Source organism: Serinus canaria, chromosome 20, assembly GCF_022539315.1.
Source record: "Serinus canaria isolate serCan28SL12 chromosome 20, serCan2020, whole genome shotgun sequence".
Lineage (NCBI taxonomy): Eukaryota > Metazoa > Chordata > Aves > Passeriformes > Fringillidae > Serinus > Serinus canaria.
Genome location: NC_066333.1, coordinates 3,045,812 through 3,072,170, shown reverse-complemented (window position 1 = coordinate 3,072,170; position 26,359 = coordinate 3,045,812). Strand labels below are relative to the sequence as shown.

General features: G+C 53.3%; 1 protein-coding gene across 1 annotated transcript in view; it reads left to right on the top strand.

The window, feature by feature from the left end:
• The first annotated feature begins 7,977 nt into the window (after positions 1–7,977).
• MYH7B (myosin heavy chain 7B) overlaps positions 7,978–26,359 on the top strand; it is a 31,049-nt gene continuing 12,667 nt past the window's right edge. Inside the window, exons 1-21 of the mRNA XM_030230852.2 lie at positions 7,978–8,128; positions 8,976–9,079; positions 10,753–10,896; positions 10,979–11,135; positions 11,225–11,252; positions 12,181–12,277; positions 13,147–13,170; positions 14,805–14,897; positions 15,583–15,646; positions 15,747–15,845; positions 16,805–16,908; positions 17,768–17,906; positions 19,571–19,689; positions 20,451–20,600; positions 21,232–21,402; positions 22,092–22,271; positions 22,357–22,489; positions 23,073–23,149; positions 24,679–24,766; positions 25,210–25,327; positions 26,230–26,353. Of these exons, the coding sequence (XP_030086712.2) occupies positions 8,023–8,128; positions 8,976–9,079; positions 10,753–10,896; positions 10,979–11,135; positions 11,225–11,252; positions 12,181–12,277; positions 13,147–13,170; positions 14,805–14,897; positions 15,583–15,646; positions 15,747–15,845; positions 16,805–16,908; positions 17,768–17,906; positions 19,571–19,689; positions 20,451–20,600; positions 21,232–21,402; positions 22,092–22,271; positions 22,357–22,489; positions 23,073–23,149; positions 24,679–24,766; positions 25,210–25,327; positions 26,230–26,353 (2,319 nt within the window). The 5' untranslated portion in view covers positions 7,978–8,022. The remainder of the gene's footprint in view (positions 8,129–8,975; positions 9,080–10,752; positions 10,897–10,978; positions 11,136–11,224; positions 11,253–12,180; positions 12,278–13,146; positions 13,171–14,804; positions 14,898–15,582; positions 15,647–15,746; positions 15,846–16,804; positions 16,909–17,767; positions 17,907–19,570; positions 19,690–20,450; positions 20,601–21,231; positions 21,403–22,091; positions 22,272–22,356; positions 22,490–23,072; positions 23,150–24,678; positions 24,767–25,209; positions 25,328–26,229; positions 26,354–26,359) is intronic.

Genomic DNA, 26,359 nt, shown 5'->3' with positions numbered 1-26,359 from the left:
GATATGGAAGTGACAGGGATATGGAATGAGGTGAACTTTAGGGTCCCTCCCAATCCAAACCATTGTGTGATTCTATAAACACCCACCCTATTTGTTTTCTGGGCACAGAATCCTACTCTTTCCTCTCTGCTGCCCCATCCATCAGTAACTGTGGATTCACACCTTAATACAGATCCAGGCTGTGAATCTGGCAGCTGGTAACCCAGTTTTATCTCACTGGAAAACTGCCCTGGGCCAGGATCCAGCTCAGACACCACCAGACATGAGGAACAAATTTTAATAAGGGTGCAGAAATACAAATTTTTCTCAAACAGAAGCATTTTCCTTCTCAATCCTCACTTCAGGGTCCTGTGTCTCCCCTACCTGAGGTTTGCTCTGAGAAACGGCATAAAAAGCTTCAGTGTCTAAGCAAAACATTGCAAAAATAGTCCCAATTCATTGCAAAAAGCTGGGGAAAAAGGTCTGCCCTTTTCTTGGGAGTTCCTGGAGTTAATGTACCCTGCTCAGAATAGGAGAAGTATTTTATAAAGAGCTGTGAGTTGCATTTTCTGTCTTGTTTTCCCAATTGACTCTGGAGAATGAGATTTTTTTCAGAGTAATCCAGTAGCCCGGGAAGATTTGTACATGCAGATTGCTCATAATCTCTGCTACAGGGTCAGAGAGCTGAAATGCAGCTTAGAGGGGGTTGAATCATAAAAAAATATGGCAGACATGGTAAGTATTTGGCATGTTCCATGCAACAAAAGATGAGCAACAGCAACTGGGCCATTATCTTTATTTGCTAAAAATAGAGTCCCGCAAAGTTTAAAGAAAAGCATTTTATATTTGTAAACCTCTCCTCTCCCTGTTAAAGAGCCTTCAAAGATGGGCTTTGTGGCTTTGGGCTGTCGCATCCCCTTTCAAAGGCTGCCCTGCGCTCAGACAATTGAAACTCGAGACAGCCTCGGCCACAGCGGGGTGGGGGCAATGAATAGCTGTGCCATGACCCTGCTGTCCTCCCTCAGCCGAGCCTGACACCACAGTGGCAGCTCTGCAGCAGGTACATCCCGGCCCGCGATGCCCACGGCACATCCCAGCTCCCCCGGCCGTGCCCGAGGGCACCGGCAGAGCTGCCAGAGAGGCAGCAGCTCGCTTGCCCACAGCAGTGTCGAGCTTTGCAGGGGCATTTGATACCCTGCAGCTGCCGGTGGGTGCAGAGCTGGGCGCTGGCTGCCCCTCCACGCCTCCAAGGAGCTGCTCATCCCTCGCACACTTGCTTCCCTGGTACCCTGTAATGAGGAGAAAAACTCCAAAGCCCCTTGGGGTTCTCCTTTGCATTACCAGCTGCAGAGAAACCAATTTAGCCCAGTGTGAGGTTTTGGGCAGCTCTGTTTTACATCAGATATTTGGACATCAGTGCAAAAACCAGTGCTTGCAATAGAGCAACCCCAAAGGCACAGCAGGAGGAGATGATGTGATGCCCAGCACCAGACCCTAAAGGCAGAACAATAGGGCTATTTTCATGGAAGAGAGTTCAAAGATCTCCTCGGGGAGCCAAACTTCTTGTTGGCCCATCATCCACTAGAAAAACGAAACACTCTGGAACCCTGGCTTCCCTGCAGTATAAGCGCCGGCTTCAGCCAGGGTGTGACAGAAATCTGGTGTCTCTAAGGCTGTATTTCGATGCAAAACGCTGTGGTAAAGCCAGCAATCCTCCTCTCCCCCACATGGGGCTATTGTTTGAAGTGCAGAACAATTGAAGGGTGCTCTCATGGGCTAAAGATAGAACGGCAGCTGGTGCTGTCCCTTTCCCTGTAACTGAGAATAAAACAATGCCTGAGTATTGTCTGCATTGCTGGAGCGGTGACATTGGACTCTCTGCCAAGGGAGCATCTAAAAGATCAATGAAACCCGGGTTTATTTATAAGTGGGTAGTGTCATTTCTTCCCCAAAGTAATTTCACTTCCTTGGCTTTTCCACCAGACCCTTCTGTGCCGTGAAGTGGTTGTGGGTGAGGTATAAATAGCCTGAGCCTGGCTGCCAGAGGGGCAGCAGGACCAGGGCTGGCAAACAGACCTGCTGTGCCAGGCTGCATCTTTGCTCCCCTGAGCTGTGCCCAAGCCTCCACAGCACCAGGGTGGGGACAAGCCACGGGTGAGGATCCCCTTCTGCCAGCAGGGAGCAGCCCCAGGGCAGGGACCCAGCAGCTGGTTCTGGGCCCAGATCCCCACCAACACCAGCCCTTACTGCCTTGGGGAACTTTTATAATATTCTGAGTTGGAAGGGACACCCTGGGTTCATCAAAGCCCAGCCCCAGCCCTGCCCAGACACCCCAACAACCCCACCCTGGGCATCCCTGGCAGCCTCGGGGCTGTGCCCATTCCCTGGGCAGCCTGGGCAGTGCCAGCACCCTCTGGGGGAAAACCTTTCCCTGATCTCCAGCCTGACCCTCCTCTGGCACAGCTCCAGCTGTTCCCTGGGTCCTGTTCCTGGTCAGAGAGCAGAAATCAGAGCTTGTCCCCTCACTGCCCCTCAGGAGGGACTTAGAGACTTTTAGGCAGGGTTATTTCACTTACCAGCCACCAAGAGGGTGGGAGCACAGACTCTGTGTGTTTGTGTCCAGCTCGGCTGCTGTGCTGGGGTGCTCAGGAAAACCCAGAGCCCAAAAGTCTTAGGACAGAGCCTTTTTTAGGGACAGGGGATGGTTCATAGGGAAAGCTGCTGTCTGCAGTCCAGACTAGAGACTGGATACCTGGAACCAGACATTTGCAGTTTTGACACAGAAAAGCCCATCTTGGCTGATGGGCCATAGTGAGGTGAGAAGTTCTGTCGTGATGTGAGGACATGCAGGAATATTCCTCCCTCCTGGGTCTTGAGAAAGGTCCAAGCTGAGCAGATCCCATAAGGAGTTCCCACACCTGTTGCCACTCCACTTTGAACAATTGTCCCCTGCCATGAGATGGACTGAGCTCAATCTTGTGTGAGGGTTGATGACCCAGAGTAGTGGGGAGGCTTCCCATGGAGAGAGGGAGAAGGTGCAAGAGGGATGGAAATAGCAGGCGGCTGGAATGGGATTGCCCCAGGAACTGGTTGTGTGGGCTTGGTCTGTATGTGCAGGACAACACCCACCCAACCTCCTCCAAAAATCTCCCAAATCTGCTCCAGATCTCACAGCAGGTGAAAACTGGTGCAAAACCAGAGCAGCTGGGGCACTGCAGGGCCAGACCATGCCCACAGTGTCAGAACTGCAGCTCAGCTCTGGTTCTGATCAGCCTCTGCCCCTCCTTTTCAGCTTCCAAGGCAGCTGCTGGTCATGATTTCCAAAGGCTGCTGTGTTCCAGGGTCTGTCCTAGCAGGCCAGCTGCAATTAAGGTGCTATTAAGTATTCAGATGAACAGGGCAAGATTCTCTTTACTCTCATTGTTTTGAAGTGCATTGCCAAAACCTCACTGGAGGCTCACACATTACTGTAATTTTGCAGTGTTCAGTACAATCTTCATTCCTACAAGATGCCTTATCATGGCAATCCCCAGAAGAAAATCCCCAGAACCTCAAAGCTGGAGAATTCAAGGCCAACAAACAAAACCCTTCCAATTTTCCCAGTCTCCAGGCCTCACTCTCTCCATGCCTATGTTACCTTGCTTGCTAACTCTATGCAATAATTTCTCATGCCATGTCTCTTCCAGGTATTTTCTCATTCCTGATATTCATTTTGGAGGCTCCCTCTGTGGAAGATCAGCCACCAACATGCCTGTGCTGCCCAGGGCAAGGTGGGAGCCACTGCAGGAGGGTGCTCATGGCAGCAGCAGCTTTGTGTGTGTGTTCATGGAGGGCTAGAGAGCAGCACTGCCAGCCAAAGGATGGGTCCAGCATTGTCCCCAGGGAGGGACATCCAGGCAGCACTATTGTGGGAAAAGCTGTGAGATGGGGGGATCCAGTGCTAACCCCATCCTAAACCCCACAGGAGCCCCTTATCTTTGGGATGCATTGCTGCTGCCCCCATCTCCTGCTCACTTTGAGGGGGCTGTGCTGGGCTGGTGGCTGCTGTCTCTGTCACCCTGGTGGGACAGGGCTGGGGGGGCTCAGGGCTTTGCCTTGGCAGGGGCCTTGCACGGGCAGGCTGAGCTGGAGGGATGTGAGCAGTCTGGCAGCACTGGCCTGTCACCTCCTGCCTCAGTGTAAGCAGACATTCCCACTCCATGGAAATATGCCTGAAATAGCCCCTCTGCAGATTGTCTTTATCTAATCAGCTGCCTTTGCACCCCCCTCCAGTGCATTTCAGGGAGCTGATAGTGGGGATATGTTAAGTGTGGAAACCTCTAGTGAGCTGCCCGACACGGAGAGTAATTCTCCTTCCTGCCACTTATCAGAGCCTGCTAATGGGAAACATTCCTCCTGAGGGTCAGGGAGCAGCCAGGGGATTTCTCTGGAGAGGGTGGCTGAGCCCCTGGCACCCTTCAGGCTCTCTAGGGCTGGGTAGGAGCTGGTCTGACCCCAAAACGTTCACTGAAGGGGCAGCTCTGCTGCCTGGTGCTGGTGGTGCCCTGTCCCATGGCGAGAGGCTTGTCCAGCCCTCAGGGGCTTGGCTGAGGAGCCCCCTCCTTTTCCATTTTATCATGGGGCACCAACACCAAGCACAGAGCCCAGGGGAAGAGCAGAGGTGTCTCAGTGGTCAGGGGAGATGATCTCACTGCTGAGGGTGGACATGCAGGGCTGGGGAGTCATTTGGGCACTCTGTTCACTCTTGGCTAGAGCCACCTAGAGAAAACTCCCCTCTGCTCAGGCTGAAGCCATGAGCTCCTTGTTGTGCTCATGGGATTCTGTGGGAGGTCCATAGGATCCTACTGCCCTGTCCCACCTGCCTGAGCAGGGCACAGCTCAGGCCTTGCCAGCCATACAGGGATGAGCTTCCCAGCATCCAGTAAAACCACATCACAAACACCAGTGCCAAAACCACCCAAACCTGGCAGAAGAACCCTTCAGCAGCTGCTGGAGTGACCAATTCACATTTCCTCTTCTACAGATCTGCTTGGCCTTTGATGGACCCTGCTGGAACCTCTTCAAAGAGGGAGAGGAACCAGGGTGAACAGAAGGAACTGCAGGAGGAATCTCCGAAAATAAAATCGCTTTAAAGATAAGGCAGAGGAGGGGGTGAGCAGAGTGTGGGGCGAGTACATGCCCTGAGAAGAATGTGTGAGGCTGGGCCAGCTGGTGGGGCTGGGCCAAGGGCTCATCCCACTGCCAGGGCGCTTGTGGCAAAGGTACTTGGCACAGGACCCACCAAAGCCTTGGGTCCCTCCAGGGAGTGGGTGGAAACCTGACTCTGAGCCCAGGACAGAGAGGCAGAAGACCACCAGGGTAACCTCAGAGGGCTCTGTGGTCCTCCAGAGCCTGTGGCTCTTCAGCTTGCTGGAACTCTGCCATCTTGGCAAGACTGAGCATGCCATGGTCAAGAGGGACCTCAGGACTGGTGTCCCCATGGTCTCACTTGGGGGATGGCAGCAGATGCATTGGTGGAGTCCAGCTCTGCACCAGCTGCTCATAAATCCAGATGAGGACCTGCACTCCTGAACACTAACCTGCTGAGGAGTACCCACTTGGGACATGGGGATGGGGCCCTGCACCCCATTTTATCCTGATGTACCCCATATCCTTGCTCATGCTACACATTCCCCTCCATGGGAGCATTATTCCCCTCCATGGGAGCATTTCAGTTCTTGGGGGAGTCTGGCACTGTGCAAAGCACTGACATTACTGCCAGAGAAGGCAGCATCAACCCATACCTGAGCCCAGCCATCCTCCCTCTGGGGCTCAGCCCACAGGGCATGGCTCTGCAATCCTCCTCTGTGTTTGGAGGTTTTCTCAAACTGTTGTTTCATGTCCTTACTTGCTATACTATTGTAACTTTTTCTACCTGCAGACTATACAGCTCTAGCTGATTCTCTGTTCTTTCTGTTTCTAAAGCCTGCTTTTCCAGCTTTCTGAAAATCTTACCTTTACTATTTCCCACATTCCTCCACCCCAGGAATCTCTCAGACATCTCTCCAAAGCAGGGTGGGAGGGCAGGGATCTTTCTGTTGGGGGTGCAGAGAGGATGGCATGGGGAACTCAGACTGGGGGGGTGTAGCAGCAAACCTGTGTGCTGGATGGAAAGACTGACTATGGCTGGGGCTTGCATTCAGGGCAGGTGCTGGGGCTGCAAAAATCTCTCTGCAGCCTCGGCTGTGTGCCCAGGCTGAAGCCACATGCCCAAAGCAGCCTCTGGTGCTGCTATTCTGGCTGTGACAGAGCCTGTGCCACATCCAGCTTGGACACAGCACTGCACAGCTGATCCTTAACCACTCCCTGCCTCAGTTTCCCCCACTGTCAGGAGGCTGCAGCAGCCCTAAGTTACTCTGGGGTGTGAGAGGTGCTGAATGGGGAATATCAAACCCTGCAGCTACAGGCCCTGGTTCTCCAGGGTAGAAACCTCAGTGCACTTTGGATGCCAGCAGCTGAATGGCTTTTCCTTGAGCTGGCACAGCCCCAGGGTGTCCTGTTCCCATCTTGGGCAGCCCATGGTGGTGCTGCCAGGATGGAGGGGTGCTCCAGGCTGTGATCACCGTGCTGTACACAGCACCTTTGGGCTCTGTCTGGGTAAAAGGGTGTGCAGGAAACCCAGCAACCTCTCTGTTGAGAGGTTATGAACTTGGCCTAGCCACAAAACCAGCTCCCATGGCAAGGTGAGGAGTTCAGGGAGCAGAACCTGGAGGATCAAGCCCCAGGGTCCTTCCCCTTGTGGACAGTCTGTCTGGGAGAAGCTAAACCAGAGCTGAGTGAGAAGTTGGGCTGTTCCATCTGGAAAAGGCAGCAGGCACACACATCCCACCAAGCAGCAGCTCTCCTGGCATGGTGGGAGGCAGAAGCAATGGGATTGAGTGCTCAGGTGCAGGAGGAACTGGCAGAGCTCTCATTCCCCAGCTCCCCACTGGAACAGGCAGAGCAGGCTGGGAGAGCTGTGCTGCCTTCCCAAGCTGCAGTCTCTCACTCTGCCTTTGTACTCGCCTGACAATACAGGAATAAAAATAACCAGGCTGCATTTGCAGAGAGATAAAAGTGAAGTTTGCCTTTTGTGTCTGTCCGGGCAGTGGGACAGCAGCACCAATGGAGCTGTGTGGACATGACACATGGGAATTTCTGACATATCTTTTCCCACTCTGACCTTGACAGACACAATAAAAAGGGGCTTTGCAGCATGCACAGAGCCACTCAGTCCTAGCACCAAGGTCAGTAATACAGAGCATGTCTGTGTGCACGCGTGTCCCCCGTACTAACCCGCTTCACCCCTGCAGGGTGGCTGAGCCCAGAGGACAGGGGCTGGCTCTGCTGGCACAGGGGAGGGTGGGACAGACCTGGATCATGAGCATTTTTGCTGAGGAGTGTGTGTTTTGCCAAGCTGTGGCTCCATCCGTGATGGCTGCGGCGTTGCACAGCTCTGCAGGGTGGCACTGCATTAGATGGATATTAAGAAGCACAGTCATAAAAGTGCTTTTCCAAGCAGCTGCCACAGCAGCCTTCTAGAAGGGTCTTCCCAGGGATAATACACCCAGCCTTGCTTTTATCCTGCTGCAGTATCGCTCAGAAGAACAGCCCTGGGTCTCTGTGCAGGGCACCAGGGCTCCAGCGGGTCTGTAGAGCTGGGATGGGTTTTAGCTGAGCTTATCAAGGAAAGGGCTGTTATTGACAATCTCACCTAAAGTGGGAATGTGGATTTTGACACCAAAGTGATTCTGGCTCACACAGCTGGGACCTCCAGTGGGGGGATGACTGCATCAGAAGGGAAAGTATCAGTAATTGTCTCATTAATATAATTTTTATCAGCTAGCATTGTTGTTGCTGTCTTCTCTCATTCCCTAAAATCAAAAGCTTGTTTGGTGACCGTGTCACTTGTGGTTCTCAACCCAGCAGTGGGCACTGTCCCCATGAACCGACCCCTTGTCCTTCCCTCCTTTCAGTGCTCAGGTGTCTTTCACTCTTCCTTTGCTGCTGCCAAATCTCCCTCAGATGGACAAGATGTCTCTGCTGGATATGAGCGAGTTTGGGGAGGCTGCTCCGTACCTCCGGAAAAGCTACACGGAGCAGCTGAAACTTCAGACCATCCCGTTCGACGGTAAGAGAGAGCCCCGGGCTGCCCAGCACAGCCCGGGTGTGTCCCCGAGCCCAGCACAGCCCGGGTGTGTTCCCAAGACCAGCCCAGGTGTGTCCCCGAGCCCAGCACAGCCCAGGTGTGTCCCCGAGGCCGGCACAGCCCAGGTGTGTCCCCGAGGCCGGCACAGCCCGGGTGTGTCCCCGAGCTGAGCACAGCCCGGGTGTGTCCCCCAGCCTGCCCCTCTGCTGTGGCTCTCTCAGGAGTCCTCCCTGCTCCTCTCTCTGTGCTGTTCCTCAAGGCATCACAGGCACTGCAGAATTCCTTCCCCCAGCACCCTGGAGGGAAGGAAGATCTCACAAATGAGATAAGCAGGATTTTGACTTTCCCTTGGTTTGCTGTGGTGTGGGTGGAGGTGATCCTTCATCTCCCCTGGCCCTGAGGGATAGAAGGGCTGAGGGACTGGTGTCAAAGCTTTCTGCAGCTCTTTCATTTTGGAGGTGTCCTCTCTGTCCCATCATCCCTGCTCTTCCATGGCTTGCCACGCTCAGGATCCAGGGCCCAACTTGCTCCTTGCATTTGGCAGAAGAGTTTTGCTGTCCTCTTCTCATGACAGTCTGAGTGCAGGCACTCATGAAACAGCAGATTTCTGTCAGGCTAGAAGCTGACCCCGTCAAAGTAAAATGCTGCCGAACATGAAGAAGGCAAAGAAATCCCAGCTGCTATGACCAAGAACATAGGAAGGAATAATCCCTGTCCTTCCACATTATCAAACTGCATTTATGTGGCTTTCAGTTGACAATTTCACGTGCTGTCCTAAATTTCAACCTGTATTAAGTCCTTTCCTTTCCCTTCCCCATGTCTCCTCCAGGAAAGAAGCGAGCTTGGATCCCAGATGAGAAAGAAGCCTATATCGAAGTGGAAATAAAAGAAAGCTCTGGTGGCAAAGTCACTGTGGAAACCAAAGATAAGGAAGTAAGCAAATACCTTTCCTTTTCCAAGGGAGAGCAAGTGTGTGTGGAGGGGGATACGTGTGACAGGATCACGTCTGAAGCCATGAGCTCTTGCTGATAACCCTGATCAGCCGTGCCCCGGGGGGACACACACGGCAGTGTCAGCACACGTAGGCCAGTTCCTTGCCAGGAGTGGCACCAGTTCAGCATCTCCCACCGAGGGGTTGCTGTCACAGCCCTGTGGGTGTCCTGCAGGACACACCGAGGGCACGGTGGGGCTGGCCCAGCACAGCTCCTGGATGGGGGAGCACCCCCAGCACAGCCCTTTGAGATGCTGAACCAGTGCCCGGTTCAAACCGGAGCCTGAAAGAACAGGTAAGGGGCCAGCTGGCCAATTCCTGCTCCTTTTAGCCCAGATCTGCAGTGGGGTGAGCTGTTAGGAGGACAGGCTAAGACGGGCAGAGAGGCGCCAGCTTTCTGCGGCAAAGCAAACAAGGACCAGCTGGTATTTGTCAAGATAACATCCAGTGCAATTAGCTGCAAATGAGCTTAATTAATGTTCCTTTCTTCACTGTGGAAGTCTCATGACCCTGCAACTTCCCTGCAGAACACACTGGTATGAAACTGGGGAAAAGAACAAGGACCTCACCAGGCAGTAGATGATAGACTTTATTATTTCTAGTTCTTCTCTAGTCAGAATAGTACTGAAGTATAGAAGAACAGTTTGTGCCTGCTAAATGTGAAAAAAGAAATATGTAATTGTTTTTGGAAAGTGTCAAGGTTTTGAAAATATTTGTCTCTGAATTTTGGAAAGCAAGTGAAGATATTTGCTCTCTCCAAAGTAAAATTTGTCATAGAGGAGTTATAAATTTTAGAAGTTTCTTCTGATATTTAGAACACCTTCCAATTCTGAGAACAGAGACATTTCCAGAACTTTTTTGCTGTTTCCTCTTGAAACTGTCTTTTTAATGATTTGTCATGGATTTACAAAATCAGAAACTGTATCAGCTTTCCCTGGATAAGCATTTCCAGGAGAAAGTTTTGAGACATAAAGCCCTCCCTTATCCTTCTGTGTACCCTCCTGCTTTTAACACCTGGTGCCTTTTAACACCACCTGCTTCATCTTCACCCATAAAAAAGATAAACCTCAGAAAGATTTAATTTAGTCTTTATTAACAAGACCATTTGCTAAATCCAGCTTCTCCATCCAGGCCAGATACGTAATATGATATTTTCCCCGTGCTTGGTCTCGTGGGATTAAATAAATCCAGTTTTAAGTGATGGGGTACAGGCTTCAGCTGTTTGCCCAAATAACCAGGGATGCCTTTGGAGCAAAAGACAGTGCTGGCATGGGCTTTTAGACTGGGAAGGAGAACACAAGATGGGGGTGTCAAGCATATTTTGGGGGAATAATTTGGACCCCTCTGTCAGGCTCAGCTAGAGCCTCACTCTCTGAGGAGGGAGCAAGCTGGGTGTGCTTGTCCCAGCTGGGCTTTGTGGCTGGAAGCTGCTGGAGCTGCCCTGAGCTTGTTACCCCAGAATGCTGGGCAGCCCTGGCAGGATGATAACAGGCACAGGGACCAAGGCTGTCCCCAGCACAGGACTGTCAGGGTGTCCTCCCACCTGGCAGGTTGTGGGGCAGAGGGTGCTCAGTGAGGGCTGGGGTTCCTCTGATGTGTCCCCCTCCTCTGACAGACACGGGTGGTGAAGGAGGACGAGGTGCAGCCCATGAACCCCCCCAAGTTTGACATGATTGAGGACATGGCCATGCTGACACACCTCAACGAGGCCTCTGTGCTCTACAACCTGAAGCGCCGCTACTCCCACTGGATGATCTATGTAAGCCCACGGCACCATGGGGTGGGGAGGTCAGGTGGCACTGGGACAGCCCATCCCTCATCTACCCGTTTTCCCTCTGCAGACCTACTCGGGGCTCTTTTGTGTCACCATCAACCCCTACAAGTGGCTGCCGGTGTACACGGCTCCCGTGGTGGCAGCCTACAAGGGCAAGCGGCGCTCGGAGGCACCGCCGCACATCTACTCCATCGCCGACAACGCCTACAACGACATGCTCCGCAGTAAGCCCTGCCCTGGGGACCCCAGCCCGGGCAGCCCGGGCTCCTGGGACCCGGCAGCGCTGCCCTAACGCCGGCTCCTTCTCTTGCAGACCGTGAAAACCAGTCCATGCTCATCACGTAAGTGCATCTCCTCGCCCTGCCCAGCCCCGCTGTGAGTGCAGACCCCCCGTGCTGCGCTCCCTGCACGGGCACCCTGTGCCCAGAGCAAGCCCCCCGGCAGTGTCCCCTCCCCTGCCGGCAGCTGTCACCCTTCCCGCCGCCACCGTGCCAGGTGACAAAGCCCCGCGCGGGCCGGGCTCCCCCGCACCCTGACAGCTGCGGGAGCTGCCGCGGGGCGCCCCGAGCACCGGCACCCTCCGGGGAGCCGGGGAAAGCAGAGATGGAGGCCAAGGCCGGAGCGAGGTGCTGGCCGGAGGGGCGGCGGCGGGGGAGAAGGGTGATGTGGGAGGGTGGAGGCCAGGTTGATTTCAAGTGACATCTAGATAAGGGCTATATAAAGGACTCTAAAGGACCCTTCGCCGCTGCCAGGAGCCACGGACATTTTTAGCCTCGGCCATGGCCTAATTAGGAAAGGCAGGGGCTGCGGAGAGATGCTTGGCGAGTGTCCGGTGGCGGCCCCGCTGCCCGCTCCCCCCGGCTCTTTGTGCTCTGGGATTACAATGGCACAGCAGCACTAACTATAGGGATGAGCTCAGCCCCCCGCAGCGGGCAGCGGGCACCCTCCAGCCCGGCACCGTGCCGCTGCCATCCCCGCCGTGCCCCAGCAAAGCCGGCCGTGCTGCGAGCCCCCGGGTGGAGCGGGCTGATCCCGGACAGCTGCAGCCCCCGGGCAGGGCTGGGCCCGCAGCTGAGCCCTGCTGGGGCACACGGACAGCCCGAAGCTGGTGTCGCTCCGAGGGCAAGCCCCGAACACAAGCACGTACCCCGCGGGCTGGGGGGTGAGGGAGAGCTGCGGCCTCGCCATCCTCCGAGGCTTTGCTTGGCTGGGATGGTTGTGCCTGTTCTTTGCCTCATGCCCTTATCTGTGTATTTCTGTTGCTCTAAGCGGAGAATCTGGTGCTGGTAAGACTGTAAACACCAAGCGGGTCATTCAGTACTTTGCCATTGTCGCAGCCTTGGGCGACACACCGGGCAAGAAATTAGTAAGACTTTCTTTTCAAACAAGTTCTTGTTGTTTTCTTCCTTTCTTCCTTTCTTTCTTTTTTTTCTTTTTGTTTTTTAATTTTTTCCCCCGCCTTCCCCTTTCTTCTTACTTTTTCTTCCCCAACTTTTTGCGTTTTGGTCTGATCCACCCAGGGCTTGGCTTTTCCCTGACTTTTGAACAAGCAAGGCTTGAAATTATTCTGCTCAAGGGGAAATGGATTTTTTTTTTTTCATGTGGCTACTCAATCCGTGCAGCCTGGAAGAGGTGCTTTAGTTGTTCTCTTTCTCTTCTCTTCCTCTTTCAACACTCCAGTGATCCTCTTAAGGAACATTAAAGGGATGAAGTAAACCTTCCATTTCCCACCTTGTCTCTTTTAAGCCTTGCTTTTCAGCATTTTCTCCTTTTTTTCCCCTCCTTTTGTTGATTTTGACCCTTTTCTACCTTGTGCTTTTCTTGTTTTTGTTTTGGATCTTGCTTTTCTTTGGTGCTGGTTATTTTTGAGTTGCCCTTGCAATTGCTTATTTCTTCTGGATACTTTGAGGCTCCAGCCTGCTTTCCCTCCAAGGAAGCAAACTGGCTGCTTTAGGTATCAGACAAGCAATACTTCAGCATTATTTTCTTTCCTCTTCTTCAAGTTTGAATTTAACTGTTCTTGCTTTTTGATGCATTTCTTTATTTTCTTGAGCTAATCTATTTAACAACTTTTTGGCCTCTCCTAAAAAGTTTAATCCTCCAAGTTATTTTTTTCTCTTGGACTTTTTTTTTTTTGGCACTAAATGGTCATGCCCTGCTTTTCTGACCATGCTTCTTGTGGTTCTTGCCTGCCTTTCCTGGATTTCTAAAGACAATTTTCTCTCCTTTCTCTAGGCAGCTCTTGCCACTAAAACTGGGGTAAGTGTTGTGGGCTCTTTAATGCTGAGGACAGAGTTCTGCTGCACCACAGATCTGTGATGGGGTGACGTGTGGGGCCTCCTCCTTAAGTCTGGGAGCAGCACCTGGGCACTGTTTAGTTCTCCTCTTGGCTTTGTAGCTGCCTTCTCCCTACAGCTGGAAGCTTTGCTGTTTCATCTCCTTCTGCCTTTCTGACTCCCACCTCTCCTCCAAGGGATAATTTCTCTGGATAGAAACATTCATTTCTATCCAGTGTTTGCTTAGGAGTGGTGTGGGCTCCTCCAAAGGTGAAGCCTTCACACCCTGAACATCCTCCTCAGCCTCAAAGCCCAGCTGGGGGTGGTGGTGCTGAGGGGCAGGAGCTGCTCCTGTGCTCTGGCTGCCCACCAGTGCCCTGCTGGTGCCCAGACTTGCCACCCTCTGCCAAGCCCTGGCACTGCCCAGCACTGCAGGCAGCTGATGTCCTTGCCTGGAGGACATTTCTGAGGTGTTTGCTCCAAGGAAACCCAGCAAAGATTCAGCCCCTGGGCCTCCCAACACCCCAAGGGCTCGGTCACACATCCTTGGTTTCTCTGAGCCCTTAGCTGGTGCACACCCTTGCCTGGGGATGTTTATCATCACAGAGTGACCACTGGCACAAACAGGGTGAGACAGCTCAGGGGCTGAACCTCTGGGTCTTGGGGCTGCCCAGGCCAGGCTGAATTTAGAGATAAGAGCTCAAGGAGCACTCAGGTGTGTTGGTTACTGTGTGATGCACAGCTGCTCCCTGTCTTCTTTGCCTTTCACACACCTGGAGCTGCAGAGGTCGGGAGCAGTTTTGGTTCCAGCATTGGAAAGAGAGAGTGGCTCTGGGTAGGCAGAGCCCAGAGCTGGTGTTCCCCACCTAAGGGAAGCCCTGTGGATTGGAATGTGTCAGAGTATGGGCAAAGCTCTCATGAAAAGTCCTGCGGGGGTTTGTGCCACCAAACTGTAGCAGGTGTCAAACTCCACCATGCTCCATGTGGTGCAGCAGTCTCCTGCAGACTGGAGCAGTTTCTTGCTTCTCTCCTCAAATCCTTCTGCTTTACCTGCATTAGGCAGGGGCTGTCTCTTTATCTTTGAACAGAGAAACACACATGGAAAAATAAGATTAGGAGAGGATTCATCTTAGGGCTTGCTCAGGAGAGCCCCAGTATTCCCAGCAGATCATGCCAGCTGGTACTTGTGGTGTATTTCCATCACAATGGACCCTGCAATGCATGTTGTTGGTGTAGGGACCTTGTTTTACAATGTGCTGTTGATGTGAGCTGCCCTAGACTTTGGTTTGTGGAAGAGGAAATGCCTGACCTGTTTTGACAACACAAGCTTGCTCTTGGTTTGCATAGTGTAGCTCCTGAGAAAGGGGGCAATGACTGCTGTGTGCAGAGGGGACAGCAGCCTGGGGCTCCAGTTTGGATGAGGAGAAGGCCACAGAGGGCTCTGCTGCAAACCTCAGCTGTGCTGATGAACAGAGATGTATGGCCTGGGCACATCTCCTTGGGAGCAGCAGGTCCCACAGACAGCTGAGTGCAGCAAGCAGCCCCTGGCACTGCTCCCTGCTCTTGGTGACAGATCCCCTCTGGCTGTGTGACACACCCTTTGGTTTTGTTCTCCAGGGCACCCTCGAGGATCAAATCATCGAGGCTAACCCAGCCATGGAGGCTTTTGGCAATGCCAAAACCATACGAAACGACAACTCCTCGCGTTTTGTGAGTGCCTCAGTGGGGCAGGGAGCTGTGGCTGCTGGGGTGGGCTGCATGCACAGTGGGTGGCACTGTGGCCTTGTGCCCTGGGAGCCACAGGCAGTGGCAGGCAGCTGGATCTGCTTCCCAGTGGCACTGGACTGCCAGAGCCACGTTTTTCTGTTTTTTCAGTGCAGCAAATGGTGGCCAGCATGAATGGCCCTGGTGTCACAGCCTGTGGCTGGAGAGACATCCCTGGCAGGACCAAAGCTGAGAGGGACAGTGAGCATAGCCTGGAGTGCTCTGGGACAGACAAGTGTGTCCCTTCCAGGAAGCAGCTCCGTTTTTGCTGAGCCCAGCCTGGCTCTGCTGTGGCTGCAGAGCTGCTGTGCCTGGAGGGGAGGGAGGCACTGCTGGGGGAGACCCTGAGCCCAGCACGGAGCAGGGGCTGCAGGCAGGCTCCGTGTCACTGAATGGTCAGTGGTAAGAATAGACCTGAGGACAGGGGTTTATCTGCCTGCCTGGTATTTAAACCCTTGGGCAATGTTCTTTGAGCTTCTTCACATTACAAAGCAGAGAATTTCACCCCGTTATAGAGGCCAGGAAGTTGGCTGGCATCAGCAGAAGCTCAAGAAGTGGGAAATGGATTCAGTTTCTAGGGACTCTTCAGAGCTGTACAAGCCCAGCACTTACCTCCTGTGGGTGTTTTCAGGGCAAGTTCATCCGGATCCACTTTGGTCCCTCAGGGAAGTTGGCCTCTGCAGACATTGACATCTGTGAGTAGCTGCCCTGGGGAGGGAATTCATCCCACCATTTGTGCTCAGCTCTGGGAAGGGACAAGCCCTGCTCTGACCCCTCTGCCCTACTTCATTCTAGATCTTCTGGAAAAATCCAGAGTGATTTTCCAGCAACCCAAAGAACGGAGCTACCACATCTTCTACCAGATCCTGTCTGGGAAGAAACCAGAGCTGCAAGGTAAGGCAGCCAAAGCTGCAGCACAGCCCTTAGAGCAGGATGGCCTGAAAACAGCCCCAGAGAGCTCTGTTGTCAGCTTTGGGGTCCACAGGAACGAGCAGACCCAGCTCACCATGCAGGTTTTGCCCTTGAGTGCTTTGCTAGCTGTGCAGGATCATGGGATTGGTGGAATTCAGGGTGGAAGGGATTTCAAGAGGTCATCTAGCCCAGCCTCCATTATCCTGACAGGCTGAGAAGCCAGACTAAAGCCCTTTCTGCCACTGTGTAGGAGCAGAGGTCTCTCAGGGTCTATCTGCAAGGTGGGAATGTGCTTTGCAAAGCTGCCTTGCACAGAGTCCTTGTGGGGTGGTGGGTACAGCACTGACCTCAGCGTGTGTAGGCTGCACATTTACTCATTTTGGGATAGAGGGAAGTGTTTTGCAGCCTCCTCAGCAAGTGAGATGATCTGTTCCAGGTGAGCTTGAACACAGCTGCCCAGCTCTCTCTGGGCACTGCTGTAGATCCCCAGGACAGCTCCACCTGATCTGAGTTTGTGCTGGGGCAGCTCTGAGCAGCCTCCTGGTGCCACATCCCACTCAGGAAGCCTTTCCCCACACAGAAGGATGGCTGGCACAGCCCCTGGGGTGGTCAGCTCTTGGCTGAGGGCTCCTGAGCTTGGTGCTGAACAGCACCTTATTAGGCAGGTCTGAGGGAGCAGTAATCTTATCTGGAGTCACAAGGGCATGGTGGCCACTTCTAAATCAGTCTGCAGCCAGGCCATATCCCAAGATAGCAAGCAGGAGGCAAGAACAGAAGAGGTGGACCCATGTGTGGACCTGCCTGTGCTGGAAGAGGCTGTTCCTCCCCCAGCTGGTGAGGCTGGGGGTGCCTTCCTGCTCCATCTGTGTGCAGGGCTGTCCCTCTGCCCAGGGATGTCCCTGCCAGCCTGGCCTCACCCTCTGCATGTCACCCCCCTGCAGATATGCTGCTGCTGTCCCTCAACCCCTACGACTACCACTTCTGCTCCCAGGGGGTGACAACGGTGGACAACCTGGATGATGGCGAGGAGCTCATGGCCACAGATGTATGTGCACAGCCCTGGGCCTGGGGAGGGCACAGCCTTCCTCTGGCAGCTCTGGGGATGTGTCCTGGCTTCCTGTGTGTCCCTCTTTGAATCAGTTGGGAATTCCCTATGGATCCTTGGTGATTGTTGTGAGCCTGCAGGAAGGGGCAGAGTGACTCTGTTCTGCCCCAACAGCCTCATCCAGGCAGGGAAGGGAGAGTCATTCCCTACATCAGGAAGGGCCTGTGGCACATGAGCACTTCCCGTAGTGCCCATGGGAAGGAAGATCCCAGAATCATTAAATTTGGAAAAGATCCCCAAGACCATAGAGTCCAACCTGTGATTTATCCCCACCCTGACACCCAGCCCAGAGCACTGAGTGCCACGTCCAGCCCTTCCTTGGACACTTCCAGGGATGGGGACTCCAGCAGTGCCCTGGACAGCCCCTGCCAATGCCTAACAACTCTTCCTGTGAGGAAATTCCTCCTGATGTCCAACCTGAACCTCCTGTGGCACAGCTTGATGTTGTTCCCTCTCATCCTGTCCCTGTTCCCTGGGAGCAGAGCCCAGCCCTCACCTGGCTGCCCCCTCCTGTCAGGGAGCTGTAGAGATCAGTCAGGTCTCCTCCTGAGCCCTAAGCTTGGAGAACCTGCTCCTTGTGGATGCCAGGCCAGTCCTTTGGCTTTCAAATTGGTCTTGTGGAAGCTGGAGCCACATTCAAACCCCATGGGTAGGATTCTTTGGTTAGGTGCCCACCAGAGAGGGCACCCTGCCCAGCCCCAGGACAGGGGAGAGTACCTTAGGAGACAGTGGGAGAAGAGCCAGCCCTCACCTCAGCGTGGTGAATTTGTTCCATCTCGACTGCTTTGTGTCTCCTCAGCACGCCATGGACATCCTGGGCTTCAGCAGCGATGAGAAATATGGCTCCTATAAAATCGTGGGGGCCATCATGCACTTTGGGAACATGAAATTCAAGCAAAAGCAGCGGGAAGAGCAGGCAGAGGCTGATGGCACTGAAAGTGAGTGGGGCTCTGTGCTGGGCTGTAGGAGCAGCAGGGGTAGGACTGTGGGGATGGATGGACATGAGAGATCTCTGAAGGCAGCTCAGGAACTTGGGGTTTATTGCAAAGGGCCTGGGGGCAGGGACCTGCTGGGAGCTGCCAGCCACAGCTCAGAGCAGGACTGAGAGAAGTAAAGAGAGTGGGAAAGAGAGAGAAGCAAGAGCAAGGTAAAGAGGATGAGAAAGAGTAAAAGAGAGAGTGAGGTTCCCGTTACAATGCCATAAATCTTCTCCTGTGTTGAATATTCTAATTCTCACCAACCAATCTAGGACAAGATACAAATCCTACAGCATTTACATACAGCCTGTAAGAATCATTACATCACCACACTGTGTTACATTTTAAACCCTAAAAACTCCTCTTTGGGCCCCTTCTGCCAAGCCATCAGGGTCTGCTCTGACCCTTGGAGCTGCCTGCAAGCAGAGGGTGTTGTTCCATCAAAAGGAGATTGCCTTCAGCTGGCCATGCCAGTGTTTTCCAGGTGTTCAGGAACTAAGGGATCTCAGAGCTGCTTTCATTTCAATCTCTCTTACAGTTTCCATATTCTCAAACTCTTTTGCCAGACAATCATATTTATAAGGCTTTCCTGTTTCATCTTCCCCAACGCTCCAGACTGGGATAACTCCCCCTGCCTGGCCTGTGGAGGTCAGTGACCCTGATCCCCTGATCCCTTGCTGACTTAGGCCCTGCTGGGGTGCATCGAGGGCTTGGCCTTGAGCAGGAATATTTGGGACAGTCTCTCAGCAAGGTGGTCTCATCTGCATCAGACTTGTCTCAGCAGCATCACAGGGTGTCACAGCCCTGCTGGGCTTCATCTTGTGCAGTCTTCTCCCCCTCTTCACCTCCTGCCCTTCACTGGACAGCATTCCAGCCAGGCTGGGAGCAGGACCTGCTCAGCTCACAGCCTCCTAAAGAGCTGTTAGAGCAGGACACAATCACTGTCTAGCACTTTTCCTGCTTTGTTGCTCAGCAAAATCCAATGCAATTCACAGATCTAAGAACAGTCAGGCTGCTGAGCAAACCTGAAGGGAGAGGGTGACTTTCCAGCACATGGGAGGGTGAGAAGGGGGAGCTCTGGCACATCCTTGGAAGGTTTCAGCAGGGATCCAGCAGAAATGACTGCCTGGATCAGTCTTTGTCATGTTAACATTCATGAAGGAAAAGTTTTCTGTGCCTCAGGAGTGGTAACACAGGCTTAGCTGCTACCTGGTAATTCATGAAGGTTTTGATATGGCAGTGATTTCCCTGCTGAGGTGATTTGCTAGCTACAGTCTGCTATCAGGAGTTTATGAAAGACAATCATCTCTCTTCTAGTCAGTTCAAATTTGCTGCGTTGAAATTCAAACCTCCACTGGAAATGCATAGAGAATCCCAGATCAATAAGGCTGAAACCTGATAAGGTGCAGCAGGCCTCCAAACAGTAACTTCTCAGTCAGGAGGTTCAAAGTTTAAAGCATCATAGACTATCCAAGATGGAAAATCACAACAGGCACTGGAGGAGGTGGAAAAACCAGGGTAGTTAGCACAGATCATCATAGGAGCAGGTCATTTTTTATTTTGGTCCCTTTTTCCCTTCCCAGACCCTACTTGAGGGCTCCTCATGCCTTTGTGCTGCCTTCCAGGTGCTGACAAAGCTGCCTATCTCATGGGAATCAGCTCAGCTGACCTCATCAAGGGGCTGCTCCATCCTCGTGTGAAAGTGGGCAATGAGTACGTGACCAAAGGTCAGAACGTGGAGCAGGTGAGTGACAGGACAGCAGGACATGTGTCCCCTCCTCATATTGGGCTGCCACTGGTGCTTCAGTTCACTCTTGGGTGTAGGAGGAGACTCCAGAGCAGCAGGAGAAGGAGAATCCACAGTTCTTAGCTTTTAATAGCAGGGGAAATGGGTGGCAGAGCTGGCTGATAGCTTTGCACATTAACCAAGGCTGGAGTTTCAGCATGGTGTCTTTGAAACGTGGGTTAGATCCCAGCCAGAGCAGATCCAGGTTCTGTGGATCTGCTTCAGAGACAGTCACACTCCTGTGAAGAGTTCAGCCCTGAAAACTAGACAACTCTGCATATCTAAACACTCATCTGAGTTGATCTTGTAGAAGACTCAAATGGACCAAACATGTGTCTTGTCAGATTCCAGCCACACCCCAGCTGGGAACCCAGACCTGGCCTGGATAGTGCAAGCCAGTCCTTGAGCACAGTTCAGGAGCACCTCAGCAGCTGGTGTCCCATCCAAAGTGGGCTGTAGGCTCTGGCCAGGCACAAAGCTTCTGAAAATGTCACTTTAAACTGAATTTATATCCTAAGACCCTGGAGGCAAGATAGGCCAGGTAGGCAGGAACACACTTGTGAGGAATGCAAAACGAATTTTAGATCTTGTGCTGTGACCACGAACTCCTTGGATGTGTCTGTCCATCCTTTGTGTGCCAGGAGGAGCTGTCTGTCAGCCTGTGGCTCCTGCAGGAGCAGGGAGAAGCTCACTGTGTGCTCTGGGCTTTGCCTTGGCAGGTGTTGTATGCTGTGGGAGCCCTGGCTAAAGCCACCTACGACCGCATGTTCAAGTGGCTGGTGACCCGCATCAACAAGACCCTGGACACCAAGCTGGCCAGGCAGTTCTTCATCGGGGTGCTGGACATTGCAGGCTTTGAGATCTTTGATGTGAGTTCTGCAGGCCCCTGCAGTGGGTTCAGGGAGTGTTGTAAGGGCAGCTCAGTCCCCTGGGGTTTGAGCTCTAGCTCCTCTAAGAAGGTGCTGGCCTTGATGAGAAAAGGGGCTCTTGTCTGGATTGATGTATCTGGAACAAGCAGGCAGCTCTCAAAGAATGATTTAACACTGCTGTGGGCACATCTCTGGTGATTGCTGGCTACCTGCTGTGGCAGCCACACAGCTGGGCCTGGCAGGGATCACCCTTCACACCCAGGCAAAGCACAAGAGTGAATCCCTTCTGTCACTACAGGACACGAAATAACACGATGTGCACATGCAGCTCTCCCAAGGTAAAAAGAGCACTTTTAATTTCTGACTCCAGCATTTATAGATTTCCAGAAGTGACAGTGGATTGGAGGGTGACAGTGCCACCTCTCCAATGACACTGGACAAACCAACAGTCCATCAAATGTCTCCTCCTCCATAAAAGAAAGCAAACCAATAAGTTATTTACATAAAGTGTGTGAGAAGGTTCTTTTCAAGAATATAAACATCAGAAGGCTTAGAAAATCTTAAAAAATCAGGGTGACACCTTCCCTTCTGGAGCTCCTCCTTCTGACTCAGATCTCTTTTGTTCTTGCAGTTCAACAGCTTCGAGCAGCTGTGCATCAACTTCACCAATGAGAAACTGCAACAGTTCTTCAACCACCACATGTTTGTCCTGGAGCAGGAGGAATACAAGAAGGAAGGCATTGAATGGGTCTTCATTGACTTTGGCCTGGACCTGCAGGCCTGCATTGACCTGATTGAGAAGGTAGAGTGTGAGGCAGGGCACAGAAATGGTACTGCTGGGGGATGGTTTGTTTGCAAAGGCTGCAACAGAGAGGTGCTCTCCTACCAAAATTAAATTATTCCCTCCCTGGTCAGTGGCAAATGCCCAACTTTTTTTCCCCCACACTTACAGCTCAGAGCCTCCAGCCCCTTGAGACCTTTTCCACACAAATCTTGACTTTATGAAAACATGGAAATTCTGTTTCTACCCACTGAGGAGCCACAAAACCTGGTGCAACCTTTTCTTCCAGAGGACAATACTCTCTTCCCCTTTTTTCCTACTCACTTGCAGCTCATCAGTGCCTCTTGAGCATTCACTGATTCAGAGCAGCTTGTAGAAAATATTTCCACCATTGCATGAAGGAAACACTGGTTTGTTTTTTTTTTTTTTTATTGAAAAGGAGCAATCCTGGAGAGGATCCCTCCTTCTCAATAATCTGTTGGACCAGGGCAAACTCCCATGTCTTGCAGGCCTGGCCAGTCCCACATGGAGGTCAGGTGCAGCCTGGAATTGTGCCAGTGACAGCTTGGCCCTCTGGCCAGTGTCTTGCACCTGGACTAGGATGGGATCTCCCAGGTCAAGCCCATGCTCAGTGGCACAGAGCATCCCTGTTTTGGGATGGGATGTGGCAACACCGAGCTCAGTCCTCTTTATCCTCTCACTCTCTGCAGCCCATGGGAATCCTGTCCATCCTGGAAGAGGAGTGCATGTTCCCCAAAGCCTCTGACATGACCTTCAAGTCCAAGCTCTACGACAACCACATCGGGAAGTCTCCCAACTTCCAGAAGCCGCGGCCGGACAAGAAGCGCAAGTACGAGGCGCACTTTGAGGTGGTGCACTACGCTGGTGTGGTACGTCCCTGGCAGCTCCTCCCCGCCCCCACACCTTCCCCTGGGCAGGGACAGGGCTGGCCTGACCTTCCTTGTCCTGGGACAGGTGCCATACAACATCGTGGGGTGGCTGGACAAGAACAAGGACCCCCTGAACGAGACTGTGGTGTCCGTCTTCCAGAAATCCCAGAACAAGCTCCTGGCCTCCCTCTATGAGAACTATGTGGGCTCTGCTTCAGGTGAGGAACCCCCTCACCCTGTTTTTTACCTCTCCCTCTCCCTCTCCCTCTCCCTCTCCCTCTCCCTCGCCTAGCCCTCTCCCTCGCCCTCTCCCTCTCCCTCATCCCTCTCCCCTCCCTCTCCCTCTCCCTCTCCCTCTCCCTCTCCCTCTCCCTCTCCCTCTCCCTCTCCCTCTCCCTCTCCCTCTCCCTCTCCCTCTCCTCTCCTCCATGCCCAGCTGTTGGTGCAGCATCCCTGTCCCTGGCAGCCCAGGCAAAGGGAAAACCCACACTGATCCCTAAAATCTTTCCTGGCCTGAGTAGGTGGGTTCTGGTTGTAGGGTTGTTGTGGTGGCCCTATGACTTTGGGAGTGTGAAGGGGTGTCTTGCTACGAAGGAGCTGAGGAACAACACCCAGAGCTGGGTGCTGTGGGAGATGGCTGCTGGGTGTTTGTGGTGGTCAGTGCCTTTGTTTTGCAGCAGGGCACAACCACCTCTGCTTTAGAGACACCAAGGGTTATGGGAATTTTAGGGGTGTTTGGGGATGCTTTCAAGGCAGGCAGATGTTTTGCTGATGTAAGTAATCAATATTTCAACCCAACAGAGGAACCTCACAAGCCAGGGACCAAGGAGAAACGTAAGAAGGCAGCTTCCTTCCAAACAGTGTCACAGCTGCACAAGGTGAGAGCCAGCCCCTCATCCAGGGCCATGAGGGAAACGTGCTGAGGGTCCCACTGGCAGTCCCACTTCCCTGCCAAGACTTGATTTCTTGCATTTCCTGGGGCCTGAAGGACCACCAGAGCTCCAGAGGGACCACCACAGACCAAAGCCCCCAACTCCCTCTGATCCCTGGCCAAGGGGGCTGTGCCTGGCAGAGTCCCAGCCCTGTCCCCGTGCTCCCAGGGCAGGACAGGAGGCTCCAGGCTGGCAGAGCTCCCTTCCCCTGGAGCTGGGCTCGTGCTGCTCCTGCCCTCGTGATGCTTGCAGCAGCTCCTCCACCTCTGAGAGAGCGGCAGTTAAGACTTGTAGTGATGTTTAGATAATTAATTCCATGAACATCACTTTAAGTCTGTGCTACTTCTCTCCTCGTTGCTGTCAGCTGGAAGGACAGAAGACAATGGAGGAGGATCTTGCAGGTCTCTGAGCAGGCAGCTCCCTGTGCTGGGGGTGACCTGGCCCATTTGACAGCTCAGGCTGTCACACAGCTCCATCCCATGCTCACCACTGCAGTTACTTGTCCAGCCCAGAGCTCAACCAGAGCAGCACAGAGGGGTGTGTCCTGCCACACAGCCTTGTGGTGACAGGGCAAAGGTCACAGCCCTGAGGCTGCCTGAGCTCCAGGAGTTTGGACAACACTCCAGGCATAGGGTGGGGTTGTTGGGGTGTCTGTGCAGGGCCAGGAGCTGGACTGGGTAATCCCTGTGTGTTCCTTCCAACTGAGGATATTCTGTGATTCTTTGCCAAGGTGCTTGCAGAAGGCAGCTCTGTGGCAGAGCCCCTGTTGAGGGAAAAGTGTGACTTTCTTCCTTCTGGACAAGTCACAGGCCTTGGGGAAAGGTGTCTGTGGTGAGGAGTTGCCCCATGGTAATGTGGGAAGGTGTTCTCTACCCTGAGCTGGTCCTGGACAGGCTGAGCCTGTACAAGCAGGGGAAGGCAGCTGGAAAGATCCAGGGTAGAGTTGCCTTGGAGAGAAAAGAAGGTGCAGTCTGGCTCAGCAGGCCCTCTGTCATGGCCAAAAAAAGGAGTGAAGCACTGTGGAGGTGCAGGGAAATCCCACCATTCTCTGTCTGCAGCCAGGGTGTGCACAGCACTGGACCTGCAGGGTGCTGAGCACAGAGCTCTGTACCAGGAATATGCTCAGTCCCGTGTCTCTGGCTCTCCTCTGCAGCAAAACTTTACCTACAAACACTTGGGAAGCATCTGGCACAGCAATCTTCTGTAGCACAGCAAAACCAGACAGTGCCATTTGGCCTGTGTGCCAGCCCAGCCTCCTCTGCCATGGGGACAGTCTCCCACCCTGGCAGGAGGCACTGAACCTGTCCCAGGTGGGGATGTCCCCTTCTAGGATAGCAGGAGGAAATTCCCTTTCTCCTGCCATAAGGGGCTCTCAGGGTCTGCTCCCTCCCTGCCTGTGGGGGAAAGGAGCTGGAGAGACAGAGAAGCATTGCAGGGAAGCAGAGCTGTCCCCTCAGCCTGTGTCTGCCCTGCAGGAGAATCTCAACAAGCTGATGACCAACCTGCGCTCCACCCAGCCCCACTTCGTGCGCTGCATCATCCCCAACGAGACAAAGACCCCAGGTATGGGACAGCTCAGGCAGTGCCCTGGGGACAGCCACATCTGGGAACTGGCAGGCATTCTTGCATCCAGCTCTCCCCAATCCTTTTCATGCTGCCACTGAGCCCTGACCCCATCTTAGTGCTGAAACTCTTGTAACCCAGATCAATCTCCTCTGCTGGGGAGAATGAGCTTTGCCTGGCTCCCATTTTGGGTGTGCAGCCTGGCACTTGGCATGGATGTACACCCAGAATGGGATGCATAGCAGGCATGGATGAGTCTTCCAGGCTGAGTTCCACCATCCAAGGCCCAGTCTGCAGCACTGGTGCCCAGCACACACCTGCAGGACAGGCTAACACCCGTGTTCAAACCACAGGATGTTCCCAGGGTTCAGACTCGGGCTGCAGCTCTATTTTCTCAGTCTTCTTGGGCTGAGCACATGCTCTGTGTGTGTCCTGCCCCACAGGAGCCATGGATTCCTTCCTGGTGCTGCACCAGCTGCGCTGTAATGGAGTCCTGGAAGGGATCCGCATCTGCCGCAAGGGCTTCCCCAACAGGATCCTCTACGCAGACTTCAAGCAGCGGTAACACCCTCTTCTTCCTCACCCAGCACTGCTTCGAGGGCAGACAGACTTGTCCTGGCTCTGACCTGCTCCACAGCTTGTGCAGAGCTGCTCTGACCCCCCACATGCCCCCAGTGCCTGCCCAGTTTGGGATAGCTCTGCTGGCTCTGGGGTGCCAGGCATGGAGGGTTTGGGATGGGGTCTGGGTGTTTGAGGTGCTGGTAGTAAGGCTCATGTCACTCTTGTGCTGAGAACAACATAGGAACAGGCAGGAGCAAAGAAGGCTTTATTCAAGAGAACCACACAGTTTTTATGATGACACAGGAACAGGCAGGAGGTAGTATTGTAGAAAGAGCAAAGAAGGTTTCATTCAAGAGAATGGCATGGTTTTTATAGAGTGATACAATAGATTCTATTTGATTGGCTAACTAATAAAAACATCTTCACACACTGTTTTTGAGAAGAACAGACAGACAAAGTAGAAAAACACCACCTGCAGATTTTTTACTTAACAAGTTATCACATCTTTACAACTTCCTAAAAATTCTCACAAGCCACTGTGAGAAACATTTGCTATTTCTCTCTCTGTGTCCCATGGCTTCCACAGGCTCAGGCTTCTCTGATCCTGGCTTAGATTTCTCTCTGCCCTTGGGATGGATCCTCAGGGTTCTCACCTTAGGTCCCATCCATGCTGCCTAGTGAGGGCAGTGGCCTCCTGGCACAGTCTCCCTGATATTCAGGGACTAAATTCTGCCAGGGTTCCCTGGTGCCTGCAATCCTGTGCCCTGGAGCAGCTGGTTCACACTCAGCTCCAGCCTGTGGTGCAGCCCCGTGGCTCCAGTGGGTACTGGCATGCCTGGGGCTCTGGGGTGATGCTGGTGCTGCAGTCCTCTTGCATGGCCTCCCTCTGCTTTGCTCCCCAGCTACCGCATCCTCAATCCAGCAGCCATTCCAGAAGACAAGTTTGTGGACAGCAGGAAGGCCACAGAGAAGCTGCTGAGCTCCCTGGAACTGGACCGTGCACAGTACAAGTTTGGTCACACCAAGGTGAGA